Source organism: Triticum urartu, chromosome 1A (assembly GCF_056163025.1).
Source record: "Triticum urartu cultivar PI428250 chromosome 1A, HENAU_Tu73, whole genome shotgun sequence".
NCBI classification, from domain to species: Eukaryota; Viridiplantae; Streptophyta; class Magnoliopsida; order Poales; family Poaceae; genus Triticum; species Triticum urartu.
This window is the reverse complement of record NC_141873.1, coordinates 540082420-540104047: the sequence shown is the minus strand read 5'-3', so window position 1 is coordinate 540104047 and position 21628 is coordinate 540082420. Positions and strand designations below refer to the sequence as shown.

Sequence of the window (21628 nt, the reverse complement as noted above, 5' to 3'; positions counted from 1 at the left end):
TATATTTGGACACCGGAAAGGTTCCGGGTGAGATTGGGACAATACCGGATCACCGGGAGGTTATCGGAACCCCTCGGGAGGTATATGGGCCTTATTGGGCCTTAGTGGAAAGGAGGGGAAAGGAGCAAGGGATGGGGCGCCCCCCCCAAGCCCAATCCGAATTGGGAAGGGGGCCGCCCCCCTTTCCTTCCTCCCTCCTTCCTCTTCCTTCCCTCTCCTACTCCTAATAGGAAAAAGGGGAGTCCTACTCCCGGTGGGAGTTGGACTCCCCCCCTGGGCGCGCCACCCTCCTTGGCCGGCCCCCTCCTCCACTCCTTTATATACGGGGGCAGGGGGCACCCCATAGACACAACAATTGATCATTGATCTCTTAGCCGTGTGCGGTGCCCCCCTCCACCATAATCCTCGATAATATTGTAGCGGTGCTTAGGCGAAGCCCTGCGACGGTAGAACATCAAGATCGTCACCACGCCGTCATGCTGACGGAACTCATCCCCGACACTTTGCTGGATCGGAGTCCGGGGATCGTCATCGAGCTGAACGTGTGCTAGAACTCAGAGGTGCCGTAGTTTCGGTGCTTGATCGGTCGGGCCGTGAAGACGTACGACTACATCAACCGCGTTGTGCTAACGCTTCCGCTTCCGGTCTACAAGGGTATCTAGACAACACTCTCCCCTCTCGTTGCTATGCATCACCATGATCTTGCGTGTGCGTAGGAATTTTTTTGAAATTACTACGTTACCCAACAAAAAACAAGTTAGAAGTCCTCTACTTCATTGTTGCAAGTTTTACGTGGCTGCTACGGGCTGAGCAAGAACCGTTCTTACCTACGCATCAAAAATCACAATGCGGTATAGTGATTGTTTTTTGATCTTCAGAAAAAAAACCATGTTCATTGAATCCGATTCAACTAAAGTTGGAGAAACAGACACCCACTAGCCACCTGTGTGCGAAGCACGTCGATAGAACTAGTCTCGCGTAAGTGTACGCGTAATGTCGGTCTGAGCCACTTCATCCAACAATACCGCTGAATCAAGAATCAACTAGTGACGGCAAGCAATATGTATATATCCATGCCCACAACTCCTTTGTGTTCTACTCATGCATATAACATCTATGCATAGACCTGGCTCGGATGCCACTGTTGGGGAACGTAGTAATTTCAAAATTTTCCTACGCACACGCAAAATCATGGTGATGCATATCAACGAGAGGGGAGAGTGTTGTCTACATACCCTCGTAGACCGTAAGCGGAAGCGTTATGGCAATGCGGTTGATGTAGTCATACGTCTTCACGACCGACTGATCCTAGTACTGAAAGTACGGCACCTCCGCGATCTGCACACGTTCGGCTCGGTGACGTCCCACGAACTCACGATCCAGCAGAGTGTCGAGGGAGAGCTTCGTTAGCACGACGACGTGATGACGGTGATGATGAAGCTACCGGCGCAGGGGCTTCGCCTAAGCACTGCAACGATATGACCGAGGTGGATTATGGTGGAGGGGGGCACCGCACACGGCTAAGAGATCAATGACCAACTTGTGTGTCTATGGGGTGCCCCCTCCCCCCGTATATAAAGGAGTGGAGGGGGAGGGCCGGCCTCCTAGGCGTGGCCAAGGGGGAGTCCTACTCCCGGTGGGAGTAGGATTCCCTCTTCCTAGTTGGAGTAGGAGAGGGAAGGAAGGGGGAGAAGGAGAGAAGGAAAGGAGGCCCGCCCCCTCCCAATTCAGATTGGGCTTGGGGGCGCGCCCCCACCTTGGCCGCCTCCTTCTCCTTTCCACTATGGCCTATTAAGGCCCATTGACTCCCAGGGGATTCCGGTAACCTCCCGGTACTCCGGAAAATGCATGAACTCATCCGGAACCATTTCGATGTCCAAACATAGGCTTCCAATATATTGATCTTTACATCTCTACCATTTTGAGACTCCTCGTCATGTCCGTGATCACATCCGGGACTCCGAACAACCTTCGGTACATCAAAACACATAAACTCATAATACCGATCGTCACCGAACGTTTAAGCGTGCGGACCCTACGGGTTCAAGAACTATGTAGACATGACCTAGACTCATCTCCGGTCAATAACCAATAGTGGAACCTGGATGCTCATATTGGCTCCCACATATTCTATGAAGATCTTTATCGGTCAAACCGCATAACAACATACGTTGTTCCCTTTGTCATCGGTATGTTACTTGCGCGAGATTCGATCGTCGGTATCTCAATATCTAGTTCAATCTTGTTATCGGCAAGTCTCTTTACTCGTTCCGTAATGCATCATCCCGTAACTAACTCATTAGTCACATTGCTTGCAAGGCTTATAGTGATGCGCATTACCGAGAGGGCCCAGAGATACCTCTCCGGTACATGGAGTGACAAATCCTAATCTCGATCTATGCCAACTCAACAAACACCATCGAAGACACCTGTAGAGCATCTTTATACTCACCCAGTTACGTTGTGACGTTTGATAGCACACTAAGTGTTCCTCCGGTATTTGGGAGTTGCATGATCTCATAGTCATAGGAACATGTATAAGTTATGGAAAAAGCAATAGCAACAAACTAAACGATCATCGTGCTAAGCTAACGGATGGGTCAAGTCAATCACATCATTCTCTAATGATGTGACCCCGTTTATCAAGTGACAACTCTTTGTCCATGGTTAGGAAACATAACCATTATTGATTCAACTAGCTAGTCAAGTAGAGGCATACTAGTGACACTTTGTTTGTCCATGTATTCACACATGTACTAAGTTTCCGGTTAATACAATTTTAACATGGATAATAAACATTTATCATGATATAAGGAAACATAAATAACAACTTTATTATTGCCTCTAGGGCATATTTCCTTCAAAAACGATTCACAAAAAAGTTAGAACATATTGTATTTGTGAATGGAGGGAGTACTATGATAAAAAATATATCACTGCCCCAAAAAGAATATCCGGTAATACCACTATTCGTATGCTCTCATGCTTCTAGTTTAGAAAAAAACAAATTTAAAAGTTTCAAAAATTCTCAAAACAATTGTGAATGTTCAAAAAAGACATGTGCCCACCGCCTCTAAAAAAAATAAAATAAAACGAAATATACAAAGAGAAACAAAAAAGACAGATTCGACATGAATAATGCCAGTTTTTCTTTTGTCCTATTGGGCACTTTTCATGCCTTTTTTTTGTTTTTCAACATGTATTTTGAATTTTTGGGGGTACACATGTCCCTTGAACAATTCATAAAAAAAATCAAAAGTCTTTGACACATTTAAATTTGATTTTTTAATTATGGAAATCAACGCCATCATGTAAATAGGAACAATGGGAATAGAAATCCTCCATTGCATGTGCCGGTGTAATTTTTGCAGATGGGCTAGCTCGAAGAAGTAAGTTTCATGAGGGTATCGAGAACATTTGAAAAATTCTACATGTACATTAGAAAATAGTGAGAAAGGCCTAGAGTCATACCGGTTAGCAGCACAAGTTGATGCGGTAAACAATCTGATTTCAAGTCTCACCTTCGCACATAAAATTTGAGCATAGTTCCTCCTACGCTCAGCTTATACATCAACATCCAAACAAGTACTTCCTTCGTTCACAAATATATATGTTTTAGATATTTGATATAGACTACATACGGATTGAAATAAGTGAACAAACACACTAAAACATGTCTACATACAACGATTCATAATTTTTTAGAACATATTATATTTGTGAATGGAGCGAGTACTATGATAAAAAAAACTATCACCGCCCCAAATGAATGTTCAATAATACTACCATTCATATGCTCTCATGCTTCTAGTTTAGAAAAAACAATTTAAAAGTTTCAAAAATTCTCAAAACAATTGTGGAAGTTCAAAAGACATGTGTCCACCCCCTCTAAAAGAATCAAATAAAAATTTGAAATATACAAGAAACAAAAAAGACAGATTCAACATGAATAATGTCAGTTTTTTCTTTTGTCATCTTGGACACTTCTCATGCCGTCTTTTTTTTCGTCGTGTTATTTGAATTTTTTGGGGGATGTACACATGTCATATGAACAATTCATAAAAAATATCAGAAATATTTTGACACATTTAAATTCAAGTTTTAAATCATCGAAAACAACGCCATCATGTAAATAGGAACAATGGGAGTAGAAATCCTCCGTTGTATGTGCTGGTTTAGTTTTTGCAGATGGGCTAGGTCGAAGAAGTAAGTGTCATGAGGGTATCAAGAACATTCCAAAATTTTATACGTACATCAGAAAATAGTGACAAAGGCCTACTGATTAGCAGCACAAGTTGATGCGCTAAACAATCATACATCAACATCAAGACAACTACTTCCTTCATTCACAAATATAAGATGTTTTAGATATTTAATGTAGACTACATACGGATTGAAATGAGTGAACAAACACAATAAAACGTGTCATACAACGATTCATAAAAAGGTTAGAACATATTGTATTTCTGAATGGAGGGAGTGCTATGATAAAAAAACCCTATCACTACCCCCAAAAGAATATCCAGTAGTACCACCATTCATATGCTCTCATGCTTCTAGTTTAGAAAAAAACAAATTTAAAAGTTTCAAAAATTCTCAAAACAATTGTGAATGTTCAAAAGACATATATCCACCCCCCCCCCCCCTACAAAATAAAATAAAAATTGAAATATACAAAGAGAAACAAAAAAGACAGTTTCAACATGAAAAATGTCAGTTTTTTCTTTTGTCCTCTTGGACGCTTATCATGCCATTTTGTTTTTGTTTTTTCATCGTGTATTTTGAAAAGTTTGGGTGATGTACACATGTCCTGTGAACAATCCATAAAAAATAAACCACACATCTTTTGACACATTTAAATTTGAGTTTTAATCATGGCAAACAAAACCTCATGTGAATCTATACCTACTAATAAAGTATGGAGTACTTCTTCCGTATGTTTTATAGAAGCCCCCTGGTGTTCATTTTAAATAACTCGCGGTCCCGTATTAAGTCCCTCCTCTTTCTCTCTATCTGTTGGGCTTCAGCCCAACTTCTGTAGCCACTGTCACGCGCACCTGAGCGCTGGCTAGTATTCCGCGTCGAGCTATAGTAGACCCAGTTCACTCTATTTTCAGCCCATTTAGGTCCCTGGTTATAATTTACCCCCTTCGTCCCATAATGTAAGATGGTTTTTTACACAACACTAGAGTAAAAAAACGTCTTACATTATAGGACAGAGGGAGTACAAAGGATATGTTAAAATGATTGTGCTATAACTTTGCAAGCGTAACTCGGATTAAAATAATCTATATATGTAATTTCACCAAAAAATGCTTAGTATCCAACTGTGCTATTAGTCGTTCTTGTTAACTAATATAAAAATCTTTTTATGGTATAACCTTAATTAACCTAATTAATTGTCATGGAATATTAAATGTCTTCTACCTCATTTAAATTGGCTACACATGTTGAATAAAGTAGTCCATCCGTTCTAAAATAAGTGTCTCAAGCTTAGACTGATTGTAATGGGGAGTATCATATACTAGTATCATGCATATGATACTAGTGTGTGATACTACCTCCCTAATGCATAGTATTATATATTAGTATCATGTAGTATTTTATTTATTGCCATGCATGACACAAAGTAGCATATAATTTATTATGATACGGTATCATGATATGATACTACATCCTCTCTTTCTTCATTTAATACTATGCCACCTCATTAAAATTGCTTAGTTGGCATGCATGATACTACCTATGATACTACCATTACGACCAGCCTTAGTACAATTTTATACTAGAGCTAATACAAAGTTGAGACACTTATTTTGAGACGGAGGGAGTATGTTAGAAGGGCCTGCAATGCACCTTTTTTTTTGGTAGACTAAGAAGTAGCGAATATATATATATGTGTTTTCACCCCATTTAAATTAGCTAGATATGTTAAATAAAATATGTTAGGAGGGCATGTATTGTGCCCTTTTTCTACATACTAAGGAGCAGCGAAAAATATTTGTGCTTTGTGGGATTGGAACTCATGACCCCAAAGGCCCCACCCAGTTGACCTAGTATGTGCTTGTGCTAAAAAACATGTTCATTATTTAATTAAAAAATTCCACTATACTCTTTGCATAAGAATACATCAATTTATATACATTTATAAATTGTGTGAAAATCAGGAAGCCACTTCAAAAATCAAGGGACAGAGAGAGTGAATGAATTAAATGGATTTGGTCTAGTTAAATAAATAAAATTATTGGATTTGCATGAATGGTTGCGTGAATATAAGTTAAACATATTTGTAAGTAAGACCAGATTTCGGGATTGTTATTATGAGGGGGAGACCCGAAAAATAATGAGTTAATCTTTTCGGAGTCCACGAATCACGGATATGCTATATGCTAGTAAAACTTAGGCCTCATTCGGTTTGAAGGATTTTTATAGGAAAAACATGGAAATAAGGATTCCAGAGGAAAATTTCTTATATATGCATTCAGTTTGTAGGAAATGCGTAAAGGAATTTCGTAGGAATACTATTCATTTCCTATGCTTTTGGAGGAAACTACACATCTACTCAAAGCTTATTTTACGCGTAGGAACGAGGCAAGTCAATTTCTTAAGGTGACAAGTGCCATCCTATCAAATTCCTATACTACTCCAAATTTCTACGGTTAGATTTCCTTCAAACCGAATGAGCCCTAATGGGGGTAGAAATCCTCCGTTGTATGTGCCGGTGTAGTCTTTTTTTTATGACGTTCAACCACATGCATGCAGTTTCTAAAAATGGGGAGCATGTGTGTGGTGGTAGTGTCATTTGATATTTTCCCCACCTCGTCCCCTCCTCCCCGGCAATCCCGGCGAGTCGGATCCATCCGTTTCCCGCGTCCGGCGCCGCCGAACCCGCCGCTCCGCTCCTCGCCATGCATCCCCCCGCCACCTCGCGGGAGCCACTCTCTCCTCCCATCCACCGAATTGCCGCGGAGCGGATCGGAGACCCGCCCAGACCGGCTGGATTTCTTTGGTCCGTGCGGAGATTTCTCCTCCTTTTCTGCCTCGCGTACCTCGTAATGCCCCACCATCGGCGACCTCGCCGCCGGCGACGGGACGCAGCTACCCGCCCAAGCCTCCTCGCATAAGCGACTCGGACTGGATCCTCCGTCTGCTGGTAAGGAACCCTTGCTTTGATTGGGCCGGTTGTTCCAGTCCGTCCCTGCTTGGTTGGTACCCTGTTGATTAATCTAACACATTAGTTGTTCGATCAGATTCTCCCTCTTCAACGCCCAAGATCGATCTCGGTTGGCGCTGCCCAAGGTGCGGCTGCGGTTTATTTTCGACAGTTTAGTGCACATTCCGTAGATTAAAGGGAGAACCTGTGCCTGGTGACATCTGCAAATGAAATGCGCAGCTGAACCATAAATTGTTCAGGCGAGCTCGTGTCCCCCTTTTACAGTTTTTGTGCGTGATAGAATGTTTCAGGAGTTCTGAAAAAATCACAGATGTCGTATAGATAGTCATGTAGACCTGCAAATTTTGATATCCGAATTCGTTGCTATTACCGGGAACATAGTCCTGCATTATCCATGTTTTTTTTTGTTGGCGATACCAAGGCTGAATTTCATGTTGACATTTCCATGTTTACATATATTGTGTAAACAATCCTTTTTAAATAGTTTTGGAACAGTGCATTATAAGTTCATAACCACCTTCACACTCGCAATGGGGATGCGGGGAATACTTAGGCACCAAAATCACATTCATTCGCCTATATATATTCATTTTTTATCTGCCTGTTGTGATGCCGGTACCCCATTATGAGCTTATCTGTGCAGACACAAGTAATCAAAAGGTGAAAATAGAATGGTGACCTGTTGCAGTTTAGATGACACCAGATGATAACGTGAGACTCCACATACTGTGCTGTGTATCATTTGCCTTTTTTGGTTGGACACACATTTATTTATTGAAATAATCAGCAATGCTAATCTGCACTATATTTTACATGTCCGAAAGGCCGTTATTACTTTAAAGAAAGGCAGCAAGCTTATCAAGTATAGTCGGAAGGGAAAACCCAAGATTCGTGAGTTCAGACTTTCTAGTGTAAGTTTTTGTGTGTGTTTGTGTGGTACCAGTGTCCATGTTCTTATTACAGGATGAGAACACAAGTCCTTATTTTCTCATTACAGGATGAAACAGCATTAGTTTGGTACTCGCACAACAAGGAAAAGTGTCTCAGACTGTCTTCCGTGTCCAAAATCATACCTGGACAGAGAACTGTAAGTTGAATTACCATTGATCAGTTAACTGTTGGTGGTTACGTTGTTGGTTTACATTCACAGGATCAAATTTTATATCCAAGAATTTACTAAGATGAGTTTATGTAGTATTTCAGTTTAATTTTATTTGACATCCGGAATTGGGATCTTATGCATTTGCCCTTTCTTTGACAGGCTGTTTTTAGGAGGTTTCTACGCCCTGAGAAGGATTACCTGTCATTTTCACTGATATACAAGAACGGCCAGCGTTCCCTTGATCTGGTAAAAGATAAATTCTTTATACTCGTTTGAACTGATGTGAAATGCTTCATGTTTGATATGCTTCGTACGATGATCTATCGAAGACAATAATGACACGGAATTCTAGCTGATCAACAGGTTTGCAAGGATCAAGCAGAGGTTGAAGTGTGGTTTTCAACACTTGAGACACTGATTACTTCATGCCGTGTAAATTTTCCAACAGATTTCCAAAGTGATAGAATATCATTTTCTGATGTAAGTTGTTGGTCTTCTAAACAATCTATTTCATTATTTACAATCAATACAAATATTATAAGCATTCCTCTATAAAGTAATTGAGACATCATTCTGATATCCATCTATCAATTAGTTAAGTCCTTTTGCAACGGCTTGCTTCCTTTAGAAGCCATAATTTTTAGAAACTACTAGTGACTTGTGAGGTGCTTCAACTTCCCTAAGCTACCCAATAATGGTGCACGTAAACTATGTTACTTATCTTATTTGAGCATACAAGATTATAACTGTTAAACTAGAAGAGTTTATACTTGCGCACAGATGTGATTTACGACAGTCCTGTGCTAAGAAAACAATGCTTGGGAGCCATTTAATTCTTATTTGTTGTGTGGATTAGTTACCATCTGATTCCCTATCATGTATCCATCTTACCGCTCCTTGTACCAGGCGAAGATTGGAGAGTGGCTTACACTTGGTCATAAATTTCAGAATGTTTTTGTTTAACACGCGTATCGCTTTTTCAGGAAGTGTCCCAATATCAAGATGCGTATGATACAAGACTAGAGATTGCCTCAAGTATTAACCGCAGTTATTACTCAGCTGGTTATGGCGCAGCCTATTCATTGAATTCTTCAAGAGCAGATGTTAGATCAGATCGTGCAAATATGCTAAGAGTAAGTACGGGAGACAGTAGTCGGATTAGTATATCCAGCAGCGTCCCTAGTTCTTCCAGTCAAGGTTCTGGACCAGATGATATAGAATCCCTTGGTGATGTTTATGTATGGGGTGAGGTGTGGACTGATGTGCTCCCCCCAGATGGATCCTCAAACTTTTTGTGCTCCAAAACAGATGTTTTGATTCCTAAACCTCTTGAGTCGGATGTTGTTTTGGACGTACAGCAGATATCATGTGGTTCGAGGCACATTGCTCTTACTACCAGACAAGGAGAAGTATTCACTTGGGGTGAAGAACTTGGTGGGCGGCTTGGTCATGGAACTGATGAAGATATTAGTCGCCCCAAACTTGTTGAGTCTTTAGCAGTGTCCAACGTGGAGTATATTGCATGCGGAGAGTTTCATACTTGTGCTGTAACTGCCTCTGGTGATTTGTACAATTGGGGTGATGGTTCTTACAATGCTGGATTGCTAGGACATGGCCTTGGGGCTAGCCACTGGCTTCCAAAGCGAGTGTCAGGACCTTTAGAAGGGCTTCAAGTGTTGTCTGTTGCATGTGGCTCGTGGCATTCAGCACTTGCCATGTCAAGTGGAAAAGTATTCACTTTTGGTGATGGGACATTTGGTGCTCTTGGGCATGGAAATCGTGATAGTGTTTCCTATCCAAAGGAAGTTGAATCTTTGAGTGGGTTCAGAACGATGAAAGTTGCATGTGGTGTTTGGCATTCCGCAGCAATTGTGGAGACCAATAGTCAGACAGGCATGAATGTGGTATCCAGGAAGCTATTCACCTGGGGTGATGGAGATAAGAATCGCTTGGGTCATGGAGACAAGGAGGCTCGGCTAGTTCCCACTGTTGTTCAAGCCCTTGTTGATAATAATTTCCATCAGGTAGCCTGTGGACATAGTATGACTGTTGCACTCGCCACATCTGGTCATGTCTTCACAATGGGTAGCTCTAGTAATGGTCAACTTGGGAATCCAAAAGCCGATGGTAAACTACCTTGCCAAGTACAAGACAAGTTGAACAGTGAGTTGGTTGAAGAGATCTCATGTGGCTCTAACCATGTTGCAGTCTTGACTTCACGGAGCGAAGTATATACCTGGGGTATGGGGGCCAATGGAAGGCTGGGACATGGTGGTATTGAAGATAAAAAGAAACCAACTATCGTGGACGCGTTAAAAGACCGTCACGTTAAAAGTATAGCATGTGGTTCAAATTTTACGACATGCATTTGCATACATAAGTGGGTTTCAGGCGCAGATCAGTCTGTCTGCTCAGGGTGTAGGCAACCATTTGGTTTCACAAGAAAGCGGCACAATTGTTACAATTGCGGGCTTGTGCATTGCCATGCATGTAGTTCAAGGAAGGTCCTGAAGGCTGCGTTGGCACCAACTCCTGGCAAGCCACATCGTGTATGTGATTCATGTTTCATGAAACTGAAAGCTGCAGATAGCGGCGGCACTAATAGTCCATATAATAACAAAAAGAGTGTCATGACTCGTCGATCTGTTGATATCAAAGATAAGTCAGAGAGGCCAGACATAAGGCCTTCAAGGCTAGCAACAGCAGCAACAGCAGAGCCAGTCAAGTATGCGGATGCAAAATCAGTTAGAAGTGAGATGAAACCTGACCCTGTGTCCAATGCGAGGGCACCCCAAGGTCCTGCTACAGCTTTGGCAGTCCCAACTAGTTTTGTAAAGCCTATGGGAATGGGAGGAATGGGAGGAATGGGGGGAATGGGCGGAATGGGTATGGGAATGGGAATGGGAATGGGAGTAAACATGGCGCCAATGGGAATGGGCATGCCCGTGGTGTCACAATCTCATAAGAAGCCAAGTCCATCTCCAGCAATGACGAGTGCTCTGTCTGTTAAAAGTGACACCAAAGATATCGATAACCTGAAGAAGACTAATGAGACGCTGAATCAAGACATCTCAAAGTTGCAAACTCAGGTATGATTTAGAAGTCTAGGTCTAGGTCTTTTTTTTTTTTCTTTTTTTACTGTATCTTCTTGGCTTTAGCACGGTTAGCTGATTTTGATAAAATCATATAATTTTGATAGGTTAATAAGCTAAAACAGAAATGTGAAGTCCAGGATGAGCAACTACAGAAAACAGAAAGAAGAGCTAAAAGCGCTGCCTCTCTAGCTGCAGAAGAATCTACCAGACGCAATTCCATGTTGGACTTTATTAGGTTTCTTGACACAGAGGTATAGTAGACTACTACTTCAAGCTACGTACGCAACTTGAACTTTATTGGAGCCCTCTTGTACCTATCATGCTGCCATATTTATTGTGCTTTCTTCTATGGTACACCACTTAAAGTGTTCACACCTCTATATAATTAATCCAATAAAAATACAATAAGAGGTGTGCTTCAGGGATAATCAAATGAAACGAGCAATGAGGTATTACTTTTGTATTTAGTGGCTCATATAGCAAGAGTTGTTCCATGTTTTGTCGATCTGTATTAGTGGATACTCATAACTTCACATCCTTTCAATATTCAGCTCAAAGGGATTGCAGACAAGGTGCCTGCTGAATTCTCTGACAGTATCAAAGACTTGCAAAGCCAATCAGAGAAGTATCTCACTGGACAGTGTAGTCATCCACCGGAGGCCATTTCTGGAAATGAACAGCCTCGCCTCCCCATTGGCGGGATGCATGAAATAACACACCATGGCAGGTCAGCTAGCATGGGTAACCTGGATGGCACTTCCTTGACAAGCGAATCTCCATGCCATCGAATCATGGAGAGCAATGGGAGGGCTCCAGGCGACTTTGCACCAAAGTATGGCACCCATGGTGAGGTGCAGCTGATCGAGCAGTTTGAGCCAGGAGTTTATGTCACACTTATTCAGCTGAGAGACGGCACCAAAGTATTCAAGCGTGTCCGGTTCAGGTACTCCATTCCCACCCCTTTTACTGCTTTATGCATACATCTCAACTTTTTTTTTTCTGAGAGTGAGGGGCATACATCTCAACAACTTGTTCGAGGCATCTGTACCACATAACAACCCAATAACAAAACTCTGAAGGTGGCAAGGTGCTAGTGCATATTTACTTACGGTTCTTTCTCTTGAAAACCTTTGTTAGCAAGAGGAGATTCGCCGAGCAGCAGGCCGAGGAGTGGTGGAGGGAGAACCAGGAGAGGGTGTTCAGGAAATACAACCACGCACCTACCTAGGCTCCTCGGCTCAGCATCTTCCACCTACGCGAGACGAATCGCGCCGTTGATGCTCGGGATTCCGTGTTCCCCACTGCCAGCTGACGTTTAGTCTGAAGATCCTGGCGACTGTTTGTTCTTTTGACGATCAATCTTGTGTTTTTTTTCTTCTTCGTTTTTTTGCTTCTTTTGGAGATCTGTTTCATTTCCATACCCTTGAGCCTATTTGCTGGGAACGTGTGTTCAGGTTGGGAACACTTGCTTGTGGCTTCCCAGCGAGGTAAAATAGTTTGTGTCGAACGGTGTAATCCTCGCGGACAAATATTATTCGAGAAAGTATGTATAAATGAATGTATGGCAATAAGTCCGCACACAAGTTATGAAGCTGAAGGGAATTTTTCAGTAGTAGTAAACAAATTAGAAATTAATGTTGTGTTTGCTTCAAGCCCAAGCCAAATCAACCAGAATTTTTGGTTTTGGTCGTGTCACTGTTGGTAAGAAAATCAAACTAGAATTGGCTATGGAACATATGCGTATCAAAATATTGGCAACCATCCAAAAGTGTCAAAATTTTGCTTGTGCAAATTATGAAGCTGAACCTCATTCTTGGTAACAGTGTAATCGCGAAAATTCAGACTAGATCCATAAAGTTAATAAGGCCGCATGGCGTTCATCTCAACATTGAACAGCAGTACAATAAAGTAGGAAAACCATTAAATACCAAGACAAGGATACTCTTTGTTCGACAATCAGAAGGATCCTTTTCGACTTTCCACCTTTTCGTTAATTCGGAATCTGGGTTTTTGAACATGTCACGCGTGCTTCAGGAAACAAGCCCTCCCTTGGAATTCAAATTTCCATCACCATGAATCGGTCGAATTAAAAAGATGCGACAAAAAATCAAGCGTCACAAAACATAGCACAAGGTCACAATCGGTTCATCCAATGATATATATACTATACAAACTGACCATGCTACAAAAAAATCATCACACATTCAATCATATGATGCAAATTTGATCATGTACATGGAACAACGACAACTCCAACACATCATATACCGTGGTGATTTCAGGATCCTCAGCCTCAGCAGTCCGCAGCCCAATATACAAACAGATATACAGCACGCCTTCTTTTCCCATACACAAATTACATGCATTTACGCCCATGACATATACATAAATATGTACGAAGGGTCAGCTCTGCGCACGGAGAGCATGATCGTCCGATCGGTTCCAGTATTTACGCACCAACAGCTCCGCCGATGAAGTGTCTCCCTCCCCCTCATCGTCGTTTAAGCTCCTCAAAAGCAGAATTTCTTCTTCTGCAATGCGTATATGCACGAAGGGCACGCATTAGTACAGAAGAGGTAGCAGAAGACCTTAAAGATGGTAGTACCATCTTCAGGTGTCTGGAAAAAATAACGGCGTGGGCTGACTGCGACATACGCGGAACTTGAGCATGTCTTGCTTGTCGATGAATGCGAGCAGCTCGTCCTGACGCATCAGCGCCTCGTAGAGGGCCTGTAGATGAAAACCAGAAGAAACAATTCATCATAACCTTGTTGATTTGTTACAGGAGTACATATCTCTTTAAACATAGCAAATTCAGACTAAATCCGTAAAGTTAATATGCTTTAAGCCAAAAAAGAGCCTACCTTCTTTGTAGAAATCAAGTCGGCTTCCAAGGCGTCCACGCGGCGGGCGGACGCATTGAGCAGCTCTTCCTTCTCGAATGGCATCTCGGATGGCTTTTTTTCAAGCGCCTGCACCTTCTCCTCCAGCTCACCTAGCCGTCTTACCAGAGTTGAAAGGATATCCTTCTCTGTGTAGGCCGGGGCAGGAGACGGAGGTCGGAACTCCTCCTTGTACTCTTGCTCTTGAGGGCAGTCCACGTAATAGTGGTCGTGATCATTGGATTGGTTCGAGAGCCTTTTGGCCATTCTGCTCGGGATACTTCGAAGCATGGCGAAAAGGGTCATGATGAAGACTGTCAGCCATGCGACAGCCAAGGTCCGAATTCCTTCGAATGTGGTCGGCAGATTTCTCAAGGATAATGAACCTGGGTAAACATGTTAAGAAAACAGGTTAATCAACAAACACACAATACACGCTTGCATATCAATCAAGCGGTAGGGTTATTTTCAGGGTTACACTCTAATAATAGCATGATTAGACTAAACTAATAAAATAGAAGTAGCTCAAAGGGTTATGGTGGTACATGTATTTGTGGATAAAAAATAACTCTATAGATAATTTATGTAACTATCTACTATGTAGTTAAAACTTAAAAGTATACCAGTGCATAGGAATGCACAGACTACCTCTTGGAGTCGATAACTATTTTTTTTCTGGAATACACTCATAACTATTTTGAAATAAAAGTAAGAAAAGGTCTAGTTATTTTGGACAACTTGACAAGGGCTTTCCATGAAAGTAAAAAGTAAAGCAACAACATAAAATACCAGAGGAAGAAGACACTGGACTAGCTCTGGGGCTGCTCCATCCGTCGTCCACAACCTTGTCAACAACAGGGATGCTGTCTTCAATAGTGGGGTGAGCAGCAGACGTGGATGCATGTGCTGCAAATTTTGACTGAAATAGTAAGAGGTTACCTGTTAGAAACATGTATTGCAGTAATAAAGGTGGCACTAAGTAGTAGCCATGGGGTATCTTCCATGGTTGTCTGGATAGCATATTTATACAAATTCTATATTACTCAACATTGGAGTATTTGGATGCAAGGGCCTTTGCAGTTCAAATGAATGTTAAAAGAATAATTCCATTTGCCTTTGTTAATAGAAGCATTTGATCAATTTCAGTTCAAATGAGTGTTAAAAGAATAATTCCATTTGCCTTTGCTAGTAGAAGCATTTGATCAGTTTCAGTTCAAATGAATGTTAAAAGAATAATTCCATTTGCCTTTGTTAGTAGAAGCATTTGATCAGTTTCAGCAAATGGAAGCTCTGTTAGATGGCCTTATCCTTGGGGATGAGCCTGATTCTTGGTAATTTCCAGTAAATGTCCAGCAATTCAGGATCAGGCTTAAAAGCTATTACTTGGAGATTCCATTTCAATTCTTGCCACCACCTGGCTTTGGAGAACTTGTAATCAGCTCAAGCACCCAATATTTTTCTGGCTACTTCTGAATGATAGACTGAACACACTCCTACAGAGGAAGAACTTCATTCAAGATTACACTTGTGTCATGTGTGATCACTATGTTGTGGAATCAAGGGATCACCTCTTCTTCCATTGCCCATTTGCTGAAATCTGTTGGAAGAACATATGCCCCAGTTGGACAGCCTTGTCAGCTGGGATTCAAGATCAAATTGGCAATATCAGGCATCTGCTGAATCTGCCCTTTGCTATGGAAATAATCATTCTAGTTGCTTGGGCCATTTGGAATACTATAGGAATGCTTACATTTTTAGGGCTGTTCCTCCAAGTTTTTATGCTTATAGAAAACACTTCGAGGAGGAATTGCAACGGCTGGTGCTCAGGGCCAAGAGGAAATCATATGGGTCACTTCAGACTGGGTGCAGAACTTCAGATAAGCATCATTCTTGCTCTTGCTTCCTTCAGCTATATATGTTGTTATATCTGCTTACAGTTTTAGCTTCTAGGCTCTTAGATAGATGGTTAGTTTTTTTTCCTTACTTTTACTTCTTCACTGTAATTAGACTTTGCTTCTTTTGAGAAAATATATAAAAATATACCGTGGGAAGAAATTCCTATAAAACAGTTTCAGGTAAAAAAATTGTAAAAGAATAATCATACTTTGGTGATCATTTTTCAAAAAAAAAACTTTTCCTGTTTACATCATTCGCTATATTTAGTTGACAATGTTACTGATGCAGACTATGCTGAACTGCTGATAATGCCAGGTTTCTTGATTGTACGCTCAACATGTGATATATACTTGCCTCCTCATGTACAGGGGTCAAAGAAGGGTTCGTTATGAGGGCCTTTGGTGCAGTAGGAGATGTAACATCTTCCACTTCAGACCCAGACTCAGCAGATGCATCACTGCCCTTTCCCTGCTTTAATAGTAACATAGTAAGTATTCATTACAGATTGAACAGATGGTTCAACAACTCTTCATGTCCAACCAAGCTTATATAACTTACATTTGGGCGCTGTGGCCTAGCATAACCGATGATCTTGCCATCAGTGCCTGATATGGTCACGATTTGTCTGTCGTAGTTTGCCTCGCCATTCAGGACCCTCTGGAAGAAATGAAGATGTGTCAGATTAGCAAACACAAGACGCCCAGCAAATAGCAGTGTGCATGAAATATCCTCTCTTTCTGGAGGAGGAGTTCACAACCTTTATTGTGGTGGGATCCTTCCAAGGACCTTTATCTGATCTCTGACAACCTCCATGTTCTTCACACTTGCATTTGCCACCAAAAAATTCTGGCAATTCACTGCATGAATGGAAACCAAAAAGGCATTAGTCTGGAAACCTACGAACATAGGCATGCACAGACAAGATTAAAGATTCTGACCTCTCATCGATTATTTCAAGTAGCTTGTTTTGGTACTTGGTTCCAAGAACCTTCAAGTGAAAAGATTGAAATATAGTTAGTATCTGTGTACTAAATCGATTAACAATTATGCATCAAATCAATCCTACATAATAGAAATATTTACATGAATCTTTGAAGCAGTTTTTGGATCAAGAAAAGACTTTATTGTGCCCCATAACATCTTGAAGCCTTGGCCAGCATTAATTATGTACATCCGGCATAATGTCTGCAGCAGCATTCTGAACATGTTAGATACTGTACTGTTGGGCCATGAGAAGTATAATGATAAGCCCGCATGACAGGAAATAAATCTTTAAGAATGTAAATGATAGAACTGAAATTTGTGACCCAACATCCATCACAGGATCACCTACCTCTGGGTAGTTGTCACTGTCAATCTTCTGCAGTCGGGTGATTAGTTCCCTTGCACATTTCGAGAAGTTCTTCAGTCCCTTGAATTACAGAAAAGTAGTCAATTACAAAGTCTTAAAAAATGTGATTTCAAGGTTGAGACTTGACAGCAATGTTTCGTAAAGAGCCATACCACGCCTTGCACATCCAGAATAGTTGTGCATGAGTCCAGGTGCCGTTTTGCAGCAATTGAGCAAGCTGGAAATCTCATCTGGAAACATTTCTCAAACTCCTTGACATGATATTTCACATATCGGTCTATAGTTGTTACTTGCAGCACCTTGTTGGCATCAACTTTTCCTATTAACTCCACATAGATAGGTCTTCCATCTTTATCCACCCCATGGTAAAACTGTGGATAATACTTCATAACTTCGTTTAACTCAGCGTAATCAAATTCCTGAGTAAAAAAAAAAAAGTGCCAACATCCTGAAGTTACTCTTAAGCAAGAAAAATGCTAAATCCATGTAATACTACATTTGTACAAGTTTCTGCTTTACCTCTATATTGTCGGTCCCAAATTCCTTTCTCCATGTAAGCATATCAGACCACATAAGCTTTGCCTTCTCAACATCAAACTTCCGTGCCTTCAGGAACCTACACATGATTGATATAAATAAACATCAGATAGTAAAACAATTATCTTTTTTTTTCGAAAATTAAAACAACTATCAATGTCTGTAATAATGATAGCCTCTTGAGCACACATAGGCAATTGACATTGGTACACGGTTTCCTAAGGTGGGGCTATTGGGAAGAAATCTACACCATACAGTCAGATTAAGACCCTGAAATCAGCAGATTCTGTACCTCAGCATCATGTGGTAATCATCATGTTGTTGTGGCAACAAGTCCTCATCATGCAAGCATTGTCGAAATGCTTCAACGGCCTGTAGATCTTGAACATCTCTTATGTCCTCGATGGAAATCTGATTTTCATTCTTCTTTTTGCTTCTCCTCCTTAGGGAATGTCTGAATTTGTTCCCTGCGTTAATTGCCTTTTTCTTGAAGGAGGCTATTTTAGTCTTCTTCTCTCCTTCTGAGTTGTCTGCATCCGATCTGCTCTCTTTCTTTCCATCATTATGTGTAAATCCTTCAAAAGCTGCGCCCAGTAATAATATGTTAATATTCCATATTGTAGTCAAAGCAAAAGCAGATACAGTTACTCTAGTAACAAAAACAGATTAGTGGGCTAGCTAGATAATAGTGTTCTGCAAGGAACTACAGCAAGAACCCATGCCAAATACAGTTACCCGTATGCTGAAACAACACTTTGTGATTAAAGGTGCTAGTATGAAGATTCAGCAAGGGTGACTTGCAAAAAGGGACAGTGTCGTCAATTTTTTTCAGCACCATACAGAGTGCAAGCAGCAAGAACCTTGCACTGATTATTAGTTTTTTTTAACACAGTAGCACTGATTATTAGTTGGATGGTTTAGAACTTTGTTGGTTTATACACGTGGCATAAAAAACGCAACATGTTAATTCTCTGCATTTTTCTATACTCTACAATTTAGTCTTGTGTAGCTATCTTTGACAATGATTACCTATTAACCTTCACGCACTAGATATAATAATAACACAATCTTTTTTAAAGGAAGGTAACCTTCACGCATTAGGTAAGATGTCATTCCCATTGTAAGAGCATAGGGGATATAATATCCATTAGTGATGCCAAGTAAGAACAACTGAAAACAGAGCAGACTTCTGCTCGAAGATTTTTCCTTTTTTCACACAGGAGTTGGGTATTTTTACATGTGGACTTTTACTGTTAAATGAAGAAGATGCTCCAGGTAGCCCCAAATCCCACAATCCATATAACTATTCCAGGAGCACAATAATCAAAATACGAGCCTATTTAATCCCAAACATTGAAAATTGAAAAAAGAAACTTAAGTTCATGCAGGAAAGAGCGAGAGAACCCAGAAACTTTGAGCCCTAGGAAATTGGTTCCTCCTCCAAGTTCTAAAGGAAGTAAACACCCTAACCAACAACAATTATCCATAAAAGGAAATAAATAAACACTTTTGTACTCACATGGCCTGGCTAATCGGTCGAGGGGCCCTGACATCCCCTCCGGCTCCGGACTCGATCTCCCCAGCGAGGCTCCAGGCCCGGAATCCGCTGAAAAATCCGCGCGGAAAAACTCAGCCAACAAGACGGCAGCAAAGCGCCTACCACGCTCGAACGCCGAATTTGGATAAGGGGGGAAAGGGTTCGATCGATAATGATTCTTATTACTTACAGGCGCGTGCGAGGCGAACAATCGGGGAATTTGGTTCCCGGCGGCGATTTTTTACCGCTAGAATTCGGATTTTGGGTGCGGATTTCGGGGCGGGAGGAGGAGGAGGAGAAGCTTCTCCTTCTCCCACCGTTTTAATGGGGCGGGCGACTCCGGCAGGGAGAAGAAGAAGCCAGAGGGCAGCGGCACGGGTGTTTCCGTCACGGCGCGGGTAGACCCGGCCCATGGGCCGGGTCGGAAACGGTTGACCTGGGCGACGTGGACGTGTTCGGTACGTGGACCCGGCGCACTCGGGGTACCCACCACATAGGAATCTACTACTAGTTGTAGGATAGATCTGAGGGTGCCGTGGGGCCCGGGGCCGCTGATGCCTGCCGTTGATGCGCGCCGATCGGAGCAGTGGACGGTGGTGATGGGCTCCGGCCCATGGACCGAGTGCAGGAGGCCGCGCCCATGACGTGACGCGTGGAAGGTGGTTTTGGCCGAGTCAGATTTGGTTGGTTGGGCAACTGCTCCCTCGTCCACTACTTTTTAATCCTGCTATAATTGTTCTACTAAAATTATAATTTATGGACTACTTTTATGCAAGTATACATTGATGATGATACAGCCTTCCTAGTTGATCAAACAAACAGATAAAACTACAAATATCTACTCCCTCCATCACAGTTTAGAAGACACAGTTAAATTTGCGTGCGTTTTCACAATAGACAAGGTTTAGGGCGCATTGCATTTATTTCTAGTAGCTAATTAGTACTACTTCTATATGCATGCGTAGTGTGAATGTTATTTTTTAGCCCATTCCACAACCAATAGATAACCACTTAGGTTCCAGAGAATTTTCAAGCGCGCCTTCTAAACCGTGACAAAGGGAGTAGCAGTCTTGTTTATAACAAAACAAACGAAACAAAAATATCTAGGCAGGGTTTGATTAGGGTGGTTGCCCCCCTCACACACACACATAAATTGAGACAAAAGATGTGTGTTGCCTATGCGCACGACATTTTTCAACCGATTGTTGCGCGATACCGCAAATCAGACCATTCGGACATACGACTAGGTGCAACACGGCCCGTGGATTAACTATCGTGCGTGAAGCATGTCATTTGTAAAGTACTCCTTCCGTCCGAAAATACTTGTCATTGAAATGAATATATCTAGATGTATTTTAGTTCTAGATACATCCATTTTCATCTGTTTTGATGACAAGTATTTTCGGACGGAGGGAGTAGTTTCACAAAAGATTTACTTCATCATCCATTAAAAAGAAGAAATTTGTCAAGTACAATTAACAAAAGAATCGAACGAAAGCCGGCACAATATGTTACTTTATGTTAAGCTGGTGGTTCATCCTCTCCTCGAGCCCAACGAGTGATGCTAACGTTAGCCAGCCGCTAGGTAGACACTTGGGTGCTGGTTGTTCATAGGTGGTTTCACCGTGGTAATTTATGGCTGTCCAACGTCCCTAAACGGAACACAGTCTGGAACATTTTACAGCCACAAGCGCCCTGTTAAGATGAGATGGCAGCAGCAGTTTACTATACCGTTTATTTATGAAAACAACGGTTTAAGCTGCATCTCAGGGACTGTTCCCTTACCATTAACCAACTGTTCCTTCCCTCTTGAGCTAAATGACAAGCAGCTAGCCACAGGACCCCATGGAATTATTAGTGCTTGCTCACTGTCATGGATCCAGCGGAGCAAGACGAGCAGACGGCCAAAGACGTACGGGCGTGCGCAGCACATCACGTCAATGAAGTCGGCATGGGGCAAACTTTTTGTCCGTGGTTACGGCCGGTGCCGCTGACAGTCTGCCCGCCCGTGCCTGTCTGCTAATTATTTTTTCTTCTGAAAATAACTAATCTCT

At 41.8% G+C, this 21628-nt stretch overlaps 2 protein-coding genes across 8 annotated transcripts; one reads left to right on the top strand and one right to left on the bottom strand.

Moving 5' to 3' along the window:
• The first annotated feature begins 6765 nt into the window (after positions 1–6765).
• Positions 6766–12942, top strand: LOC125527270 (PH, RCC1 and FYVE domains-containing protein 1). Of its 6 annotated transcripts, none has more exons than XM_048691808.2 (11): positions 6766–7153; positions 7251–7299; positions 7818–7885; positions 7999–8085; positions 8172–8261; positions 8436–8522; positions 8640–8756; positions 9260–11365; positions 11476–11622; positions 11923–12314; positions 12509–12942. In XM_048691808.2, exons 3-11 carry the CDS (start codon positions 7868–7870, stop codon positions 12597–12599), a joined length of 3135 nt encoding a protein of 1044 aa, XP_048547765.1. In that variant the 5' UTR covers positions 6766–7153; positions 7251–7299; positions 7818–7867; the 3' UTR covers positions 12600–12942. The 6 variants fall into 6 exon arrangements, with proteins under 6 accessions (XP_048547765.1, XP_087385962.1, XP_087385964.1 ...); XM_087529836.1 differs by having other exon boundaries at positions 7251–7413; XM_087529838.1 differs by having other exon boundaries at positions 7239–7299.
• A 573-nt stretch (positions 12943–13515) lies between these two features.
• LOC125527288 (phosphatidylinositol/phosphatidylcholine transfer protein SFH8) lies at positions 13516–20002 on the bottom strand. 2 transcript variants are annotated; one of them, XM_048691822.2, is made up of 15 exons: positions 19765–20002; positions 19557–19643; positions 18330–18621; positions 18020–18116; positions 17653–17919; positions 17483–17560; positions 17233–17334; positions 17088–17137; positions 16907–17006; positions 16708–16806; positions 16504–16620; positions 15043–15172; positions 14236–14639; positions 14027–14101; positions 13516–13902 (listed from the first exon to the last, which is right to left on the bottom strand). In XM_048691822.2, the coding sequence occupies exons 1-15, from the start codon at positions 19985–19987 to the stop codon at positions 13882–13884; spliced, it is 2142 nt and encodes a 713-aa protein (XP_048547779.1). In that variant the 5' UTR covers positions 19988–20002; the 3' UTR covers positions 13516–13881. The 2 variants fall into 2 exon arrangements, with proteins under 2 accessions (XP_048547779.1, XP_048547784.1); XM_048691827.2 differs by having other exon boundaries at positions 16504–16617.
• Positions 20003–21628: the final 1626 nt, after the last annotated feature.

Excerpts from the sequence above, each read along its gene's own strand:
- LOC125527270 (XM_087529839.1), top strand. Across the intron at positions 8,757-9,259 it reads ATAGAATATCATTTTCTGAT|GAAGTGTCCCAATATCAAGA; the intron begins GTAAGTTGTTGG and ends TCGCTTTTTCAG. Across the intron at positions 12,315-12,508 it reads TTCAAGCGTGTCCGGTTCAG|CAAGAGGAGATTCGCCGAGC; the intron begins GTACTCCATTCC and ends AACCTTTGTTAG.
- LOC125527288 (XM_048691822.2), bottom strand. The coding sequence starts at position 19,987 with ATGGGCCGGGTCTACCCGCGCCGTGACGGAAACACCCGTGCCGCTGCC. Across the intron at positions 18,622-19,556 it reads CGACCGATTAGCCAGGCCAT|CTTTTGAAGGATTTACACAT; the intron begins GTGAGTACAAAA and ends TACTGGGCGCAG. Across the intron at positions 16,807-16,906 it reads AGGATCCCACCACAATAAAG|AGGGTCCTGAATGGCGAGGC; the intron begins GTTGTGAACTCC and ends CATTTCTTCCAG.